The 13,421-nt window shown below is 37.5% G+C and overlaps 1 protein-coding gene across 2 annotated transcripts in view; it reads right to left on the minus strand.

Annotated features, from left to right (window-relative positions):
* LOC127619717 (calsequestrin-1-like) overlaps window positions 1-13,421 on the minus strand; it is a 44,647-nt gene that overhangs the window by 9,144 nt on the left and 22,082 nt on the right. The window contains exons 2-7 of one of the 2 annotated variants that reach the window (XM_052092680.1): window positions 10,739-10,771; window positions 7,053-7,146; window positions 5,108-5,208; window positions 4,922-5,033; window positions 4,745-4,818; window positions 4,012-4,142 (exon numbers count right to left, since the gene is read on the minus strand). In XM_052092680.1, coding sequence (XP_051948640.1) covers window positions 4,012-4,142; window positions 4,745-4,818; window positions 4,922-5,033; window positions 5,108-5,208; window positions 7,053-7,146; window positions 10,739-10,771 — 545 coding nt within the window. The remainder of the gene's footprint in view (window positions 1-4,011; window positions 4,143-4,744; window positions 4,819-4,921; window positions 5,034-5,107; window positions 5,209-7,052; window positions 7,147-10,738; window positions 10,772-13,421) is intronic. The other variant, XM_052092685.1, reaches the window with a different exon arrangement.

The following is a 13,421-nucleotide window of genomic DNA, read 5'->3' on the forward strand; positions in this document are numbered from 1 at the left end:
TGTAATGACGCGCGCGGTTCCTGTTTATAAATTGGAAGGCTGCTGATTGGATTACAAAAAACATACGTCATTCTGTGCGACTACGCATCACTTTACGGAGAGGTTACGACCTACTAGTTAAGTTCTGCCTTAAGAACAGGTGGTGCAACCTGTAACTAGTAGTTACTAGCCCTTAGTGTGAGCTTTATGTCCTAACTTTATTTACAAATTTACGCACAGCTGGTGCAACCATACCCTGCTGTTTAACAACCATTGACTAGCATACACGTCGTATCATCACAAAAGGGGTGCAATATGTTTTATTAAACACAAAATATTAAAATTAAAAACCCTTACAATGTTGAATTGTTAGGGATATTACAACCTCTTGTCTTTGAGGATAGCTGAATAGACACAAATAAAACTAGCTAACAAGACACAACACTGGTAGCTAGGTTTCGTTAGCTAGCTAACCTAGTCAAGATATTGCTAATCAGATGTTTCCTTGTGTTTTTGTACAGCAATGGACATTTTTGTGAAACAAAATGCCTGCTTTTACTGTTTGTTTGTTTTTGTTTGTTATCATCCAGATGAGCATATAGATGATGACAGTTTCTTGTTATTGGATGATAACATAATTGCAGCGCTCATTCCAAAAAGGTTAGTAATTATGTAAAATCAAATGCAGAAGAAACAGTTGCATTAAAAGTACTTGCCCCTTCTTGATCTTCTCTTTTCTCACTTTTTAAAAACACTAAAATGCTGTTTAGCTTATTTAAAGATGCGCTTCATGTGAGTTGATCACAAGTGGCCAGACGAGACATCAGGGAATGGTCTCTGATTTCATCACCTTTATGTCATCTCAAACTCAAATAACTTTCATTCCTCTGCAAAACTCAAATAAATCATTGTTGATGTGTGCAACCTACAAAATTGTCACACCAGTTGAACTATTTTGTTGCAATCTGGAACCCTGGAAAAAAGAAGTTACATTTTAGTTTCTTACCCAAAAGCAATTGAATCAGATGACAAGGATTAAACCACTGGACTCTGGAAGGTATGGATTACCTTCATGTTGCCTTTAGGTCAATTTTGGAACTTAAATGTTTCAGACCCCATTGACTTGTATTAAAAGTACAAACAGACATCTCCTTCAAAATATCTTTGTTTGTGTTCTGCAGAAGTAACAAAGTCATATAAGTTTGAGATGGCATAAGTATGAGGAAATTATGAAAGAATTAGATATTTTTGGTGAACTATTCTTTTAAAGCCACACAGAACCAGCAATGTTTAAAACTCTTGTTAGTGCAGCAGTTGTTTAGGAGCTGAGATGTGTACTTTAGCTACTGTCCACACTAAAATGTGATGTGGTCACTTGTGTTTTTGAATACCTCCATACAGTATATTCTTTTTGTGATCCAGTTACAAAACATTTTGGGCCCCATTTACACCTGTATTTTGTGCTGATCGCTTGTGATCGGATCACTGAAATTAACTGTTATCTCCTTTTAGATACCAAAGACACCATGGCACTGAAAATGTTAACCCAGATCCTTGCACCATCAGTGTACAAGATTGGCAACAAAACCTTCCGGCCAACTACTGAGGAAGCCAGAACCTCTTTCATTGATGTACAACCAGTAAGTAGAACGTGTGAAAACAACACCAGAGCATGCTTATTTATTTACTTTAAATTACAGCTGTTCTTCAATTGCACTACACCTGTAACAATTTTTTGGCACTTTAAAGTTTGATGTTATTTTCTTATTTAGTCTGGAACTAACATGGTGCAGTGCCTACTAACAGAGGGAGGAGAAGCCCTTCCCATTTGTCTTAGAACTTGAAGTTGGTGGACAGTTTTTCGTGGTGGAGAATGGGGAAGCCCTAGAAGAGCAGACTCTCCTCAAGGCAGAAGATGTTTGTTTCAAGTCCTTTGTAAAGGGAGTCAATGGAAAGGAGGCGAGAACCGGCTTGACAATATAAATAATAGTTTTAATGATAAACTTAAAAAACAAACACACACATGTCCGTTAACGATCTCTCTCTCCCGCACCATCCTCCGCAGTCGACCTTTAACACTCTCGGAGGCTTGATTACCCTGATAAGGGACCGGGTGTGTATGATCACGACCCGTCGCCGCCCTCTGCCCTGCTACAGTATTTTTTTGCTTTAACACCCACTTTCCATAACAATTTGCCCCTGCCTGGGAGCAGCAGGTAGTTTATGAGTTGCCTGGTTCCGAAAGTTCAACAATTAGCTTTTTGCGTGCCTCCATTTATGCAGCTGAGGACTAAATTGTTTATTAAACTAACTAATGGAGGTAATTTGTATCCATGTATGTATCTATTTTTATTTATTTATTTGGTGTTTTGTGAATTGATTTGCTACAATTTAGTAATTCTTGTACATTCTTAATAATTAAAGCACTGCCTTGTTCCAAAAATGTAATTAAACATTGTTTGAATAATGTTATGCTGGACTAAAGAAATTAAATGTTCAATAAAATACTAATAGTATTTATTTAATTTGATATTCTGCAAAACAAATATTTGCTATTACTTTGACATCCAAATTTTTTTTTAATAGTGTTTTAATTTTCTGCCTGATTCAGAATACAATTATAGTTTTTGCTGGCCATTTAATAATGAAATAAAATGCTTTCATGTTGTACATGTGTACTGTTGTGAAATGTTTTTTTTTTTTTAAATAAGTATAACATGCTTATTACTATTTTTAGTAGTAGATTATCTGAAATAAAGAACTGTTAAAAAGTAGTCGCTTTAACCCAGCATTGTGTCAAGAAACAACCCAGCACACTGGTTAAAATAAATAACCCAGCAAGCTGAGTCAAAAATAACCCAGCGTGTGTTCTGTCCAATATTTACCCAGCAACGGTTATTTTTAACCCAGCATTTTTTAGAGTGTAGGGTTCTTTTTACCTCATTGAGCATTCTGTGGTGTGCCTTTTGAGTCATCTTGGCTGGACGGCCACTTCTAGCGGGAGTAGTCACAGTACTAAATCGTCTCCATTTTTAGACAGTTTGTCTAACTGTGAACAGATGAATATCTAAGCTCTTCGAGATAACTTTGTAACTCTTTCCAGCTTCATGAAAGCTACAATTCTTGATCGTAGGTCTTCTGAGATCTCTTTTTTGTGAGGCTTTGTCCACGTCAGCAGATGCTTCTTGTGAATAGCAAGCTCAAAATGTTTGAGTGCTTTTTACAAGTCAGAATAGCTCTAGCCTACACCTCCAATCTCATTTCATTAACTGGATGCCAGGTTTGCCAACCCCTGACTGAAATGAACTTTTGTTGACGTCTTTAGCATAGGGGTTCACATACTTTTCACAGCACTGTGCATGTTTAATTAGATGTGTTCAATAAAGACATGAAAGATTATAATTTCCTGTGTGTTGTTAGCTTAAGCACATTGTGCTTTGTCTAAAATTGTGACGACTGAGAAGTTGAGATCACATTTTATGATCAATTAATGCAAAAAAAACCTCACTGTAAATAGTTAAGTTTTTATGAACACCAAGCTAATTGACCTTATTTATACAAGTTTTCTGTCTGCCATTACTCAATTCAATTTGTCAACTTATTAGGGCTGTAAGTGTGTATGTGGACCAATAATTTAAGTAGTAAATATGCATATTGCATGATGGCAGTTTTTATTTTTAAATGCTACTTTTTTCAGGCTTTTGAAGTGTGTTAAACGTGTGATGATGTGTATTGATCAATCTGTTATACAGTATGTCTGACATAATCATACAGGCCTGCTGTATCAAGATAAAACTGGTTTTGTTGATAGTTCAGAAAGAACCAACATATATTAAATTCTATAATGCTTAAAGGATTATTAAAACTGCAGTGCTGCTCAAAAGAACCCAAAAGCACTATTGTATGCATTGTGACATCACAGTTTCATTAATATTAACTGTCAGATTATGGCTCGGAATGTTTGTAAATTCAAACACCAACTTCAAACCAGCTTTAAACTGCTATGTGTCTGTCTGTCTGTCTGTCTGTCACCTGTTGTGCTCCTCAATGTAGTTTATGAGGTCGTGTTCAGTGTAGGGTTTGCCGGGGATGGTGACAGGTTCATTCATGAACGGCTCGTAGAAATCCACCTCATTCAGCTTCATGTTTAAATTCTTAGCAATCTAAACACAATGAGAAATAATACCACAAATAATAAATGAATGAATGGAAGAGCCATTAAAGGCCTCTAGACTGCTTGCAAAGGTCTAAAATACTATAATGTTCTATTATATTCAAATAGTACTTTGTATGTGTGTATTAAGTAAAGAAAAATTGACAACAAACTATTGATTATTTGTAAATGAATGTAAAGTACACATGTGGCGGTAACATTATTATGTTTTTGGCAGAACAGTTGGCCCATTCATTTCTGGCCCAGCTGCTGAAATTGCCATGTTTATTTATTTATTTATTTTACAAAGAAAAGAAAAAAACAAAAAGGAAATAAATTGAGATTGTTTGTTGTTTTTATCTAATTAACTTGACCTTTGTTTTTCTAACTATATGGTAGCCTAAATCTCCGAGCTTCCATTAATAGAATAAATAATATGAAACTTTTAATGTGGTCAACAACATCTTGAAATGTTTGTCAATGAATCACAAGCCTACTGTATTTACTTGACAGTTAATAAATGAAGTGTGCAGATACGCAGGCATCAGAGTCAAATTTTAATTTTCCTATATGAGTGAATGATGGAATGAATAACTGTTTGAAGGCAAGTACCTTTGGCTCAAATGTGGCAAAGAACTTGATGAAGGGGTGAAACTCCTCAGCTGCATCATCATACTCGATAAAGTCTTAAGTAACAACAAAAATATAAAAGATAAAGTTGCCTGTTAAAACTGAAGTTTGGAAATTTCGTAATGACTGTGTATGGTGCAGGTATAGTGACATACTAACATGGAGATTTCTCGCTCTTGAAGAAGCCCATCATTTTAATATCCTCCTCGATGTTATGAAAGCCTTTGAGCTCTCTCTCATTATTGATGATCTCCACGGGTTCCTCAATCACCTGAGAGAAGAACTCAATCAATAATCAATGAACTGTTAGAGTGCGATCCATAATTGTGATTTCTGATCACCCACGTCGTAGAGAAATTCCACCAGTGTGTCGGCCGCCAGTTCTCCGTCATACTCAATGATCTCGTCATCAGCAAAGATGTAGATGCTGTCCACCTCATTCAGACCTGCCCAAAAAGAAGGGTCTACCTCAGGAAAATTCTGCCTCAATGTCTTAACATGATTGATGGATAGTCTCATTCAACAGATCTTAGATTGGATACTATATAACCTCTTGCACAATGTCATTTACCAAAGTAGAACATTTCCTAGATTTTGAATAATATTTCTATTTACTAGACATGGCCCAAAGCCAATCTTGCATAGCCAGATCTTTGAATAAAAGATATGGTCCACATTATACCTTATTCTGCTCAAGAACCTACACTGATAGCATGTACATTGACATTTACATTTATGCATTTGGCAGACGCTTTTATCCAAAGCGACTTACAGTGCACTTATTACAGGGACAATCCCCCCGGAGCAACCTGGAGTTAAGTGTCTTGCTCAAGGACACAATGGGGGTGGCTATGGGGATCGAACCAATGACCTTCTGATTACCAGTTTACCAGTTATGTGCATTAGACCACTACACCACCATCTTTACTCCTGTAAAGAGTGTTATGTGCCATTTAGTGGTGGGTTCATCTAAAATAAAATGATACCACGTGGGAGTCACTCTAATTGTACAGATATCACACCGGAAAAAGTGTCAAGACTCTAAGCTCATAAAGAGCAGAAAATAAGGACAGACTTTTTCACAGAGATAACTCAGAAAATAAAATCTGAGGATATCCACTAATGGCAATTATCAGGGTCAGGGCGACTTGGAAAATTTGAAAAAATATCAAAATTTGGCAGAACAGATTTCATTACTAAGTACTCGAGTTGCTTTGAAGGCATTCCATCCACCATTTTTCAAAACTGGGACTGTTGGTCCGATTCATCTGTATCATCTAGAGACCCTTTAGACAAAAAGTTAACAGAAGAATTAGATTTTTCAAATCATTTAGAAGATCAAAGCCAATTACTTTTTTGACCATGGCCAAATTCACTTATCAACCTATATCTTCTGAATGATTTGACAAATGAAAATGTATTATTTATTTATTTTTGTCATGAGGGTCTCTAGAAAACACATGCAAACATTTTGGGTGAATTGGACTTATAGTTTACAAGGAAATTGAAAAAGTATGTTTTTTTTTCAAATTTTTAGGGATTGCTTCCGTCATTTTACATTTATGAATTTGACAGACGCTTTAATCCAAAGCAATTTACAGTGTCCTTATTACAGGGACAATCCCCCGGAGAAACCTTGAGTTAATTCCACAATAGTGGTGGCAGTGGAGATTGAACCAGAAACCTTCTACTCACTAGTTCTGTGCTTTAGCCCACTAATTTCACTTTTTCTACCTCCTCCTAGACCATTTGTCTTATATACACAACATGTAGCATGTATCATCTAGAGACCCTCATGCATCGTCAAATTGTTTAAGAGATATAAGCCAATAAATGTTTCACTTACCAACCAAGATTTTTTGGAACGATTTGACGAATCAAAATGATTTAACTTTTTTTGTCACAAGGGTCTGTAGTTGAAACAAGCTAAATTTTGAAGGAGTTAGAAAAATATTTATTTATTTTATTGGGGGGTGATTATAGATGCAAATTAATTTTGTTTCTCTTGATTGAGGGAATCGACTCAAGTGGGAAAAAAGTCTCGGTTGCAAATTTATTTAAAAATTTTAAAGTTCCCATTATAGTGCCACCTAGGGTCGGATGGTGGTGTGCATGTAAGTAGTTTATCTTTACCTAAAGGAACAATTTCTGTGATATGAAACATTTATTTTGATTTGTTGTGTTGAATGGTGCCCCGTGGAAGCTGAATGAGAGAATTGTATTACAGTAATAAGTTTGAATAGAAGCTTATGTATTTTATATCTTTTTATAGGACAGGATAAAAGATTACCCAGCTTCTTAGCAACAGCAATGTCTTTCTTTGAATCCACCAGGCCGAATCCGATGTCCTCATCCTCAAAATCATCCAGCACCTGAGCTGCGAGCTGCAGAAACAGGGAAAACTTTATTTGACTTCGTAAGTGAGATCCTAAAAGTAAAAAAAAATACTCAAAGCATCTCAATGCAGAATGTTCAGTCGCCAATGTTACTCACCCTCCTGTCGTTCCATACCCATAACTTACACTACTTTTTACTTTCTTTAAGTAATTATATTACAGTAACTAATTACTTTGTAACCATCAGAATGGAATGGATGACTTCTATGCTACTTTTTAGTTGCTTTTTGGTCATTTTAGAACTTGACAGTCCCAATCCTCATTCACTTTCATTATTTGAAAAAGAGCGATATTTGTATTATTTTACTATGGAATAAAGAAACATGTTATTTTCAAAATGTTGTAATCAGATTACAGTCTATTAATGAAAGTAATTACTTTTAAAGGAATAGTTCACCCCAAAATAACAATTCTATCATTTACTCACCCTCATGTCATGACTTTTTCTTCTGCAGAACACAAACACAGATATTTAGAAGAACATTTCAGCTCTTTTGGTTCGTACAATACAAGTGAACGGGTTCCAATATTATGACGCTTCAAAAAACACAAAGGCAGAATAAAAGTAATCCGTCAGTAGTTAAATCCATATCTTCATTTATATGACAGGTGTGGGTGAGAAACAGATCAATATTTAAGTCCTTTTCTGCTCTCTGACCAGTAGGTGGCGATATGCATGAAGAATGTGAATCACAAAAAACACAAGACGAAAGTGAAAGTTAAAGTGGAGATTGACTGAACAGGGAGGAGAATTAATTGTAAAAAAGGAATTAAATATTGATCTGTTTCTCACCACATCTATCATATCGCTTCTGAAGACATGGATTAAACCACTGGAGGCACATGGATTAGACTTCTTTTATGGGTTTTTTGGAGATTCAAAATTTTGGCACCCATTCAATTGCATTGAATGGACCAAAAGAGCTGAGAAATTCTTCTAAAAATCTTAATTTGTGTTCTGCGGAAGAAACAAGTCATACGCATCTGGGATGGCATGTGGGTGAGTAAATGATGAGTGAATTTTCATTTTTGGGTGATCCATCCCTTTAATATTTCTCCTATTGTGTTCATTCAGCACTGCAGCCATAAAACACAGCAGCCCACTGAAGTGTATTTGTGCTCACAGCCCGAACAAGAAAACTGTAAAAGCAAAAAGCCAGCAGCACTGCTCTGCACTTTCTAAATCTGCATGAATAAGGAGGGATCTGAAGACAGACAACAGATCTGACCAATGGGAGGGCATGATCAGGGCGTGTCAAAGGCTGATGACAGTGCAATGGGTGCAAATGTATAGCATACATAAACATACACACACTGACACGCCAAACGCACGCTACGACACGCTTATCAACAAAAACGATGCACATTCCACTCTGTCATCTATAGAACCGCACGTGTTGAGTTTCACATACAGTACAAACACATGCCTGAAATGACAGTGAACGATGACAGTCTCGATAGGACTGAAACGTCCTCCTTTTAGACCCCAAACACTCACTTTAGTTCCCAATTTATTACAGCGCTAAATCACGTGACTCTTTATAGTTTTTGACCACATAAAACCATCACATACTCATTTTTTCTTTTTTTTAAGGAATAGTTTACCCAAACATGAAACATTCTGTCATCATTTACTTCCCCTCATGTTGTATCCAATTTTTTTTCTGGAAAAGGCCCACAAATAAAGTAAAACAATGTACAGTATTCAAAAGAATTATAAATAGACCTGTAAAATAATAAATATAATAATAATTGTTATTTAATGTTGGTTTGTTGTACAATCAGCTGTATGTTGCCTGTGCACCTGGAGATGTGTCACTGCCCTCTGCTGACTAAGACTCGCAAAGACTCGAAACTTCTAGCATGAATTGCTCTATTGGTTGGAAAATTCTTTATTTACAGAATTTACATAAGGTCACAGGGCATGATTAATTGTGTACATATTTGAACATATTATAAATAATAATAATATAAAAATATATTGATTTTTATTTTTGGATGAACTATTCCTTTAACAACTCAGATTGTATAGAGTCATAGAGAAATGATGACTTGTATATTTGAAAAATAAATAAAGAATTGCAAAAGGCAAAGCTGAATTTAATTGCAAAAAACAATGTATGTAGTAAATGAAACCCACTGTTTTGACATGGGGCGGAGTTTGGGGGTGTGGCTTATTCACGAGTGTGCAGTTCACTTGCACAACGGGGCCGCTAACTTCAAAGCAAGCAGACGCGGGCAACGGAAAAATGTCACTGCGATTTAAAGAATCTTATTTCCTCTCATTTCTAACCAAGAATAATATCACCTAATGTTAAAACCTGAAGAAAGCTCATTTTTGAGTTACAGTCCAGGTTATGTGCTTTTGTGCTTCATGTAGCTTTTAACTATAACTAATCACTGGGATGTGTCGTTTGATGTTACAGTCTGCTATTTGCAACTTTTGAAAAACTCCTATTTACATAATGGGAAGTACGTGCTTGTGCCATCAAAGCCTTGATTACAGTTCTTAATAATACCTGTCACAGTTGCTCACTGGAGTTGTAAATACAATTATTAATTAATTATTGTTAGAAATGAGAGGAAATAAGACAAACCTTAAATCGCAGTGACATTTTTCCACTCACCGCTTGCTAAGTTAGTGGTCATTATGCATGTAAACTGCACATGCTCCTTGACCTCCTGAATAAGCCACGCCCCACATGATGTCATCATACTCGAAGCTCCGCCCCATGTCAAAACAGTGTCATATAGTGTAGCGCATAAAGAAATGAAGTGCAAAGGGAAAGAGGTACCGCAAACATTAAAAGAAGCATCGCAAAAACAAAATACTTTCCACAAAGTGAAACTCAAAGAAAAAGAAGTGTTGCAAAAGAATTGATGGCAAAACTCTGTAGCAGTTTAAAAAAAGGATCTAATATCTCGGGTTTCATTTACAACATGCATTGTTATTTGCGATTAAATACAGCTTTGCGTTTTGCAATATTTTATTTTTTTGCAAGTATATAAGTCATCATTTTGACTTCATATGAGTGCAATAAACCAGACGACAAATGCATAAAACAGGCAGTTTTTTTGAAGCCACGTCAATCACAATGAGTCACCTCAGCTTCATTCCAACAATTCAGCCATCTCTCCATCAGAGTTTGTCACTATCTTCCTGAACAAAAGCAAAACAGATGTGTTTAACGCAAGCTGCTCGTGTTGAAGATGGTAGGACAAGCTCTGTAACACATTCATGAACAGACGGGTAAGCGGACGGATTATGTTAATTGCAGTAGCTGGTCACTTGTCTGTCTGTGGCACAGGAAGTGCTATCCCATACAACTCACTGCGACAGCTCTCACCGGCCAAATCCAACACGTCTGAAGGAGCATCATTCATTCTCTCCATGGATCTTACAAAGCATTCATATGTCATAAAGGGCTTAACTGTGGTTAGTGAGCAGCCCTAGAGAGAAGGGAAGGATGTCGTTCAGATATTTTGGATGAAGCTTTAGTGAAAAGCCAGACTTGACAAAAACAGCGAAAGATAAAAACAAGTAAACAAAACCAAACCTAATTTGAGGGCCTGAACATACCTGGTAGGTCAGGGCAGCGGGGCTTGTTAGCAACTGTAGAGAGAGGTCAGGTGACTCTTTAGATTTCAGCACAGAACTAATCAAAAGTACTCTTAGTCACAATTAAATAACATAAAGAGAGCTGAGACATCCAACAGATGCTCCATTTCATCTGAAATACCTTTAAAGAAATATGTTTCTCTGCTACCAGGCTGGGTTCTCAAATTGTCAAATAAAGTTCTGCACAACAGAACTTTATCTCAGATGTGAGATATTGCTTAAATATTGTACAATTGCTACTAATTTATTACTAATATTAGTAGTGCAATAGTATTACTTTTTTCAATTTAAATTGAGATTTTATTTTGACGGAAGCTTTTATTTTTTATGCCTTTCTGTTTCTGTGTGTGTTTTTAAGGTAGCTTCTCACTTCCGGAAAAGCAGGTCACAAGATCATTATCAAACCACAAAAGGCTGCTACAAACAAGGCTCTTTGAACGCTATACTCGAGATGATGTTTTCCGTGTACGAGTCAAGGATCTTAAAAAGGCACGAGCACTTTGTGTCTTTATGTCAGCATAACACCATCTCCAGACATTCACAAGCACTCAAGTCAAGTCAAGTGTTTTTTATTGTCGTTTCAACCATATACAGTTATTACAGTACACAGCAAAACGAGACAACGTTCCTCCAGGACCATGGGGATACATAAAACAACATAGGACGAACACAGAACCACATGAGACCACACAGAATAAATAACATACCAAACGTGCAAACGTGTGCCAAAAATGATGGGACAGTACAATAAATGACTAACCATGAACAGGACAATAGGCACAGTGAGAGACAGTGAGAGATACAGTGCTAACCAGTACACAATTGTGCAAAAAGATGACAGTTTCTAAAAATGTAAACATAACATACTATGAGATAGTGTTCTATGCACATAGCAGTTATTGAGGTAGCAGACAGTTATAAAGTGACAAAATTAAAGTGCAACTCAGGACATGTGTGTGTGTGTCAGTCCAGTCTCTGAGTATTGAGGAGTCTGATGGCTTGGTGGAAGAAGCTGTTACACAGTCTGGCCGTGAGGGCCCGAATGCTTCGGTACCTCTTGCCCGACGGCAGGAGGGTGAAGAGTTTGTGTGAGGGGTGTGTGGGGTCATGTAGCGTTTTGTGTAAATGTCTTTGATGGAGGGAAGAGAGACCCCGATGATCTTCTCAACTGTCCTCACTATCCTCTGCAGGGCTTTGTGGTCCGAAACGGTTCAAGTCCCAAACCAGGCAGTGATGCAGCTGCTCAGGATGCTCTCAATAGTCCCTCTATAGAATGTAGTGAGGATGGGGAGTGGGAGATTTGCTTTCCTCAGCCTTCGAAGAAAGTAGAGACGCTGCTGGGCTTTCTTGGTAATTGAGCTGGTGTTGACGGACCAGGTGAGGTTCTCCACCAGGTGAACACCAAGGAATTTGGTACTCTTGACGATCTCCACAGAGGAGCCGTCGATGTTCAGTGGAGAGTGGTCACTCTGTGCTCTCCTAAAGTCAACAACCATCTCTTCTGTTTTGTCCACATTCAGAGACAGGTTGTTGGCTCTACACCAGTCCGTTAGCCGCTGCACCTCCTCTCTGTATGCTGACTCGTTGTTCTTGCTGATGAGACCCACCACGGTCGTGTCATCGGCGAACTTAATGATGTGATTCGAGCTGTGCATTGCTGCACAGTCGTGAGTCAGCAGAGTGAAAAGCAGTGGACTGAGCACACAGCCCTGGGGCCCCCAGTGCTCAGTGTCGTGGTGGTGGAGATGCTGTTCCCGATCCGGACTGACTGAGGTCTCCCAGTTTGCTCAGAGAGATGTTGAAGATGTCAGTAAGAACATCTGCTAGCTGGTCTGGACAGCCTCTGAACACTCTGCCAGGAATGTTGTCTGGTCCAGTAGCCTTCCGTGGGTTGACTCTACGTAGAGTATATGAAGTGTGCGGCACATGCAAACCAATGGTGTAGGTTTGGTTTGAAAGTTGGTAGGGACATATAGCAAGTATAATATTAAAAAAAGTTGGTATTAAGAAAATGTGAGAAAGTCAGTGTGGTAATATTGGCAATATAACAGTATTACCTCTTATACCATGATCTGTTCGAATATTCGATTATTATTGGCTGGAATGCGTGCAGTTCAACGCGTTGAATGCATCGGTAGTTTTAACGACCGTTCTATATTAATGCACTGTTTGTAACCCTAGCAACATAACATTACAGTGCTATAGGAACTGAATACATGTCCTAACCACTTTCATGGGCATTGCTAATATAATGGAATTCAGCTTGTCCACGGCTAGGTGTGTGTTAAACGATTTTAAATGCACTTTGTATACGGTGGTTCTTCACCTTCACTTCATGCATTTAAAACCGTTTAACAAGGGTTGCACTTTTGGGAGGAAAAATGTGATATGCCATAAACTTGTATAATGTAACAGCGATATGCAATGTGATAAACTTCAGATTGAGTCAAAATCAAATGTTGTGTTTTTCAAGAAGCAGGGGCAGATCTAACATGGGCGGATCTAACGGGGTGGCAAATGCCTCCCTATGAAAAAGCATTGTCATCCCATCTGCCACCCCAGCATAAGTACCCAAATGTATGAAATATAAATGTAAGTATATTATCATTGATTTTGACATTGTGTAGGGGTGTATTCATGTCAA

Source organism: Xyrauchen texanus, chromosome 2 (assembly GCF_025860055.1).
Source record: "Xyrauchen texanus isolate HMW12.3.18 chromosome 2, RBS_HiC_50CHRs, whole genome shotgun sequence".
Classification (NCBI taxonomy): domain Eukaryota; kingdom Metazoa; phylum Chordata; class Actinopteri; order Cypriniformes; family Catostomidae; genus Xyrauchen; species Xyrauchen texanus.